General features: G+C 34.9%; 1 protein-coding gene across 1 annotated transcript in view; it reads left to right on the plus strand.

The window, feature by feature from the left end:
• LOC112004199 (uncharacterized) overlaps positions 1–5,566 on the plus strand; it is a 38,356-nt gene extending 32,790 nt beyond the window's left edge. The window contains exons 28-30 of the mRNA XM_065776205.1: positions 1,279–1,377; positions 4,521–4,559; positions 5,148–5,566. Coding sequence (XP_065632277.1) covers positions 1,279–1,377; positions 4,521–4,559; positions 5,148–5,306 — 297 coding nt within the window. The 3' untranslated portion in view covers positions 5,307–5,566. The remainder of the gene's footprint in view (positions 1–1,278; positions 1,378–4,520; positions 4,560–5,147) is intronic.
• The last annotated feature ends 434 nt before the right edge of the window (positions 5,567–6,000 follow it).

Raw genomic sequence — 6,000 nt, forward strand, 5'->3', positions numbered from 1 at the left:
GGATTTATTGGCTTGAGCTCTTTTGTTCAGGTTGACTTAATGACTTGAGCCCTTTTTGGCCTCCTGTAACTAGGCCTTCAACATCTATCTGACATCCAAAATGGGCCAATTAAAAAAAAAAAAAAAACCTCCAAGCTTACTATCAGGCCAATCCCCACCCAAAAAAAAAAAAAAAAAAAAAATAGAGGCTCTACAGCACATATTTTTATTTGCCTGCACCATCTGTTCAAAACAAAAACAGAAAAATAGTCAGACAAAAGCATATACAAAAAATCAAATCTCTAAACTACTAGACTGTAATGTAATTTGGAAAATATTATAGAACTCATTTGAGGTGACTGAAGTATGTAACTAACAAATCAAAGTTGCATTTTCAGAAAACATATGAAACTTTTGGGGGGAAATTACACTTTACCCCCCTAAACTATACCCCCTTTTACACTTACCCCACTAAACTATGAGAACACGCACTTTATCCTCCTAAAACCTAAACTATGAGAGTGCACACTTAACCCCCCTAAACTATTACTCGTGTTACACTTTGCACCCCATCACGGAGATAATAATTTAGGGAAGTAAGTGTGCATTTTCATAGTTTAGGGGGGTAAGTGTAGAAGGGGGGTATAGTTTTTTTCTTTTTTGGGGGTGGGGGGGTAAAGTGTGCATTCTCATAGCTTAATGGGGGTAAGTGTAAACGGCGTCATAGTTTAGGGGTGTAAAGTATAATTTTCCGAAACTTTTTGACTGATAAAATAGTACTTTTTAAAGCACAATCCAAAACCGTCCAAATCATGGCTGCTATACTCAAAATCTGAGCATTTCACTGCAGTTCACACAGGGCAGGTAGGCTGGTCAGTTTTTTGCACTTCCTTATTCATCACCATTGAAATCTTAGACATTCCTAGAAATCAGGCACACATGATTTGTCTCTGCAATGCATTTTTTACTGTTAGCCTATGTTATCTAGACCCTTCACCACTCCCACGCTGATACGACATGATATGGTTAGGGCAATGCTTCTGGACACTCCAAAAGGGTGGATAGTCTTTTAATTTGAAAAAAAGAAAAAGAATAAAAAAAATACCAAGTATAGTAAAGTATTGGTAAGTACAGCATGTAATATAGTTGATTACTCATTCAAAAGGGGAGTATTAGTAATTATTGAGTTTCTTATAATTAGGATAATGCTGTAATAGATGAGCATGTATGGAGTCCTGAGAACCTTCATTACCTTACCTCCTGGTTTCTTCATTAACAAAGATGTCTTTTTGTTTCTAGATATTGAGTACCCTCTTTGAGATTATTATATTTGGGGATGGTGGCAACCAACGGAACCTTAGCAGGCCAATGCTGAGCTTGATACTTATCAATGAAGAGGTAAGACCCTCCTACTTCTTTTACCTTTTGCCTTTTTTGCTTCCTGTTCTATATCATTACTTGCCAAGGCTGTATCACGGTGTCCAACTATCCATATGGTTGCATTACTACAACATAGGTACTGAGGGTTGGACACTGAAATCTGAAGAGGTATTGATGGAAAGTTATTTATATGAATAAGCAGTGTCTTACAGGACTTTTAATAAAATTTTGTTCTTTGCTTATGGATTTCATATAAGCAAAGATTCTTTGGGATTATAAGTTTATTTTATTTTATTTTATTTTATTGGTAAGCTATGCACTCAACTGGTCTTGAACCCTCCACCTAGCACTTGCAAGGGAAGGAGCTGCCAGTTGAGCAAGAGCTCATTGGCGGGATCATATTTGTTAATATGAAATAGAATTGAACATTTAACTTCTGTATTGGCATCTGAGTGGGTTAATTGATGCTTCCTTAAAACATGCCAACATGATGTTATAGTTTATAGAAAATGTATGGATAGCCTGCTGTTTGCCAGGCCAAGTTAGATTGACGTAATAATTAATGTTCAGGGTAAGATTTTTTCATTCTTATTTATTTCAATGCCTTCATGTTTCAATGTCTATAATGCCCATGTTTCCATCTTTGTTTTTAATGACTATGACCATCCTCAATATGTAGAATATGCTTTTTGGTTGGAATATGTTCATTATGTAGCCAATCCAGTATTGGTGAACAAAAATAGGGACTACAAACCCCAACCCCCCTCCCTTGAGAAGAAGAAAAAGAAAGCACTGAGAGTAGCCATTTATATTGTCACAAATCCTCTTGTAATGCCCACTAATGAGAGACATGATTTTAAAATAATTCGGCCCCTGGTAACTATTTGGAATTTGAAATTTACTTCAAGGAATTTTATGGAAACATTTTGGTCTCTTTAGTCTAGATGCTTTTGATGTATTAAATTGAACTTCACAAAGTAAATGTTTGTGGATATTATATGCTAGTATGTGTGTGCATGTGGGTACATTGGTTTTGTATCTGGTTCTGGGCAAGGCTAATTTAACCTTGTTCCTGCCCTGAACACAGTTCAAACTTCTGATTGTCATTCTACCTAGGCCATTGGCAGGGAGGTGCCCAACCAAAACAGGGAAAATGCAATCCCTGTCCCTACTAAAATGAAAGCAAAACTAGCTCGATGGTGATGTATTGAAGCTTAAAACATGTTCAGCTTATTTGCAATATTGTTCACAATGAAAAGATTCAACATAGGATTTCCTAGTTATATATAAAATGAGTTTTTTTAAATAAAAAATTAGTCTTATTCATTTAACTTTTCAACTTAGATTATGTTTTCAATTCAACAAAATTTATGTTCATGTTAATATTGAAAAGAAATGGCTTTCCGGTAGCTCTTGCTTCTTCTATCCAATTTGATCACAAGAATGAAGTTCTCTTTAGTCCTTTTTGTGTTTCCTGCTAGTGCTCTAGGCTTTTCATGAATGAACAACTTTCAGTTTACTTTAGTTTTGTTATTAGCTTGAGTTGACCTTAGATAAATAGTAGTTAATTAAGAACATTGTTTTAATCAGGAATGGATGATAGAATAGGATTCTTGGTCAGCCTCAATCATTTGGGTTTAACGCATATTTGATTGAGATTTTTTATTAGGTGATGGGGAAATGGGGCACAAGCAAAGAGAGCTCCCTTATTTTTTGGGCCGACCATGCATGTCTTCCATATGCTACTTCTTATTTTCTTCTGTTTGGAATTTTTATTTTTATATATTCATTTCTTAGTTTTTTTTTTTGGTTTGCATAACTTGATTAGTTATGGAAACTGAATTTTTAAGGTCTCCTTTGTATTAACTTTTCGAAACAATCTTCATCTCACAGTCCAAATGAAGCAAAGATACAAAATCAATCCCAAAACCACCGCCAATTATTCTGTTTATGATGCCAAATCACAGCTCTTGTGCCAAGATTTGGGGTAGAGACAGACTGGGCTTTTATGGGTCAAAAATTTTAATTTTAATTTTGAATAGGAGAGAGCTTTACTTTTCAGAAAGTGGGAAACATTTTAGAAAGAGAATAGAAAGAACTAGAATGATGTTGAAAAGCAGCTCTTTTAAGAGAGGAAGGCACCTTTATGAGAAGATTAAAGCTGGTGTGAGAGATCGGTTTCAGAGAGTCAAGGATTAGAAAGATTGAGGGAGGAAATCTAGAAGAGCACGGAGATTTTTAGTAAATTTTGAAGTTACAGGAGGCATAGAACGTAATAAAACTACTGATTTTTACGGGTGCTGACAAGGTTTGCTGGAAGCCAGTAATGAAAAAAGATTTTGAGGTTCGAGGTTTTTATTACGTTCTATCCTCTTCTTCTGTCATTTCCTTTTGGAAAATGGTGTGGCAATTGAAGGTTCCTCCTGGAGTAGTGTTCCTTTCTTGGACTGCCACTTTAGGTAAGATTTTAACTATAGATAATCTTTGGCATAGGCAAATTGTAGTGCTTGATTGATGCTATATGTGCAAAATATGTGGAGAATTGGTGGATCATCTTCTTCTTCATTGCCTGATAGCATATGAATTGTGGTCTATGGTATTCTGTTTGTTTGGTATCCATTGGGTTATGTTGTATAAAGTTATTGAGTTGTTGGCTTCTTGGTAGGGTAAGTTTGGAAGACGTAGAAATATAGATTTTTGGAGTTGTGTTGCATTGTACGTTTTGGTGTTTATGGTGGGAATGGAATGCTAAATGCTTTGAGGACTCTGAACGGTCGATCCTTGATATAAAGTCCTCCTTCTTCTTCTTCTTTTTTTTTTCCTCTACTCTCCTTGAATGGAGCTTAGTTTTGCCTTCATGTTCTTCTTTGTTCCTCTTGTTCTAGTTGATCAATATAATCTCGGTTTTTAATTTTTGCCACTGTAGTACATTTCCAGTGTACTTGGGTTGGCTATTCTTTAGTAAAAAGTTCTTACATTATTTAAAAAAAAAAAAATGAAACTTGCATTTTCTGTTTGCCACACCCTGTGCCGAGGGGAAAGCAGGGTTTGAAGAGTCAGGAGGCTTGTCTGCTTGTGTTCATTGTTCCCCTTCACTTTTACCTTATCGATTCTTTCAACTGTGCTTGTATTATAACTTTTATAACTTTGACTTCCTGCAGACGTTGACAAACATCAAGGGTCAGATTTTGGCTTCACATGTAAGTCTAATACTTGAACTCTTTGGTTCATACATTACCTGTGCTTACTAAGGTCTTGTTCAGCCCTCAATTAGCATGCCTAACATGTTTTATTAATCCATAAGATAAAACTATCTGGAATTTGGAGGGTATATGGTGTAATGGGAATATGTAATGCCCCTCTAACATGTACTTAACTGTTTCACCATATGCTTTTTCTTGAAATTCACTAATATTCGTCGTTTAACCCCATTATCACTATCTATACTATTTCTCAATTTTAGTGATTTTAATTGCATTCATAGAAATCATTCCAAATATTGTTGAACTACAAGTAACGTTTTCTCATCAATAATATACATGTGGGAGGTGGTCCCGACAAAGTGATTTTAATTGCATCCATAGAAATTATTTCGAATGTTAACATCTATTGGAAATCTAGTAGCTATTAATGGATTACATTCTCCCTAATCCCATATCTTCTAGTGGGATAGATGCACAACCTGTCAACCATCACTTTGTAGGGACCACCTCCACCTGTAATTTGGCTTCCAAGGCTTAATTGTGCGTGTTAATTTTCTGATGTCTTGTTTAATTATCATTGTGCAGCCGCCGGATCAACAGCAGCAACTTTCCTTGTGCTTTGAAAAACTAATGGCAGACATAACTCGAAGCTTAGATTTGAATAATAGGGACAAGTTCACTCAAAACCTGATCAGATTCAAGAATGAATTCCGCTCCAAACGATATGCTGCTATATTGACTTAGTAATAATTATTTTTTGTTTTGGCAGAACCAATGTAAATTCCTAAGCCTCAACCTCTTCTCCTTGAAAAGAAAAGAAAGGTATATGTTTTGGTATTAGAGGTCGTGCACTGCATTTGCTTGATTTCTGTTGGAAGCAGGATGATTTTGCAGGGTTTCGAAATGATCTATAGAGTTATGCCACTTACTGTGGCAACTGGGATAGAACTTGACTTACTTTGCATCCCCAATTGCAAGTAAAAAAAAAAAAAAAAACTTGAAGAGTAGAGAATTTAACTTGTATAGAAATGTTGCGTTCAATAGTCTTCAATTGTTATCGAAATGCAACTCTCACCCCCTGCCCTGTCTGGATGATTTTATTAGAACACACATGAATATATATTAAATTTTATGATCTCCTGTGAGTATGCAAAATCTTAGTTGTTTACAATTAAATTCAACTCTCGGTCGTTTTGAATTTAATTTTTCTTCAAAAATATAATAATATTTGTATTTTATTGATTAATACAACTAAGTGTTTGAATTTAATTGGAAAAGTTAATGTGCTGCATTTAAAGTACTGTAACTAAGTTTTACCTTTTGCTCCATATACCAATTAATTAAAAAAAAAAAAAAAAATCTTATTCAATGCACAAATTTCTACTTTTGCGAGATTTATGAGAGTATTAAAAAAAGATTTTTTTTTTTTGAGGAAAAA

This window comes from Quercus suber, unplaced genomic scaffold (assembly GCF_002906115.3).
Source record: "Quercus suber isolate HL8 unplaced genomic scaffold, Cork oak 2.0 scaffold_130, whole genome shotgun sequence".
In the NCBI taxonomy this organism is placed as follows: Eukaryota; Viridiplantae; Streptophyta; class Magnoliopsida; order Fagales; family Fagaceae; genus Quercus; species Quercus suber.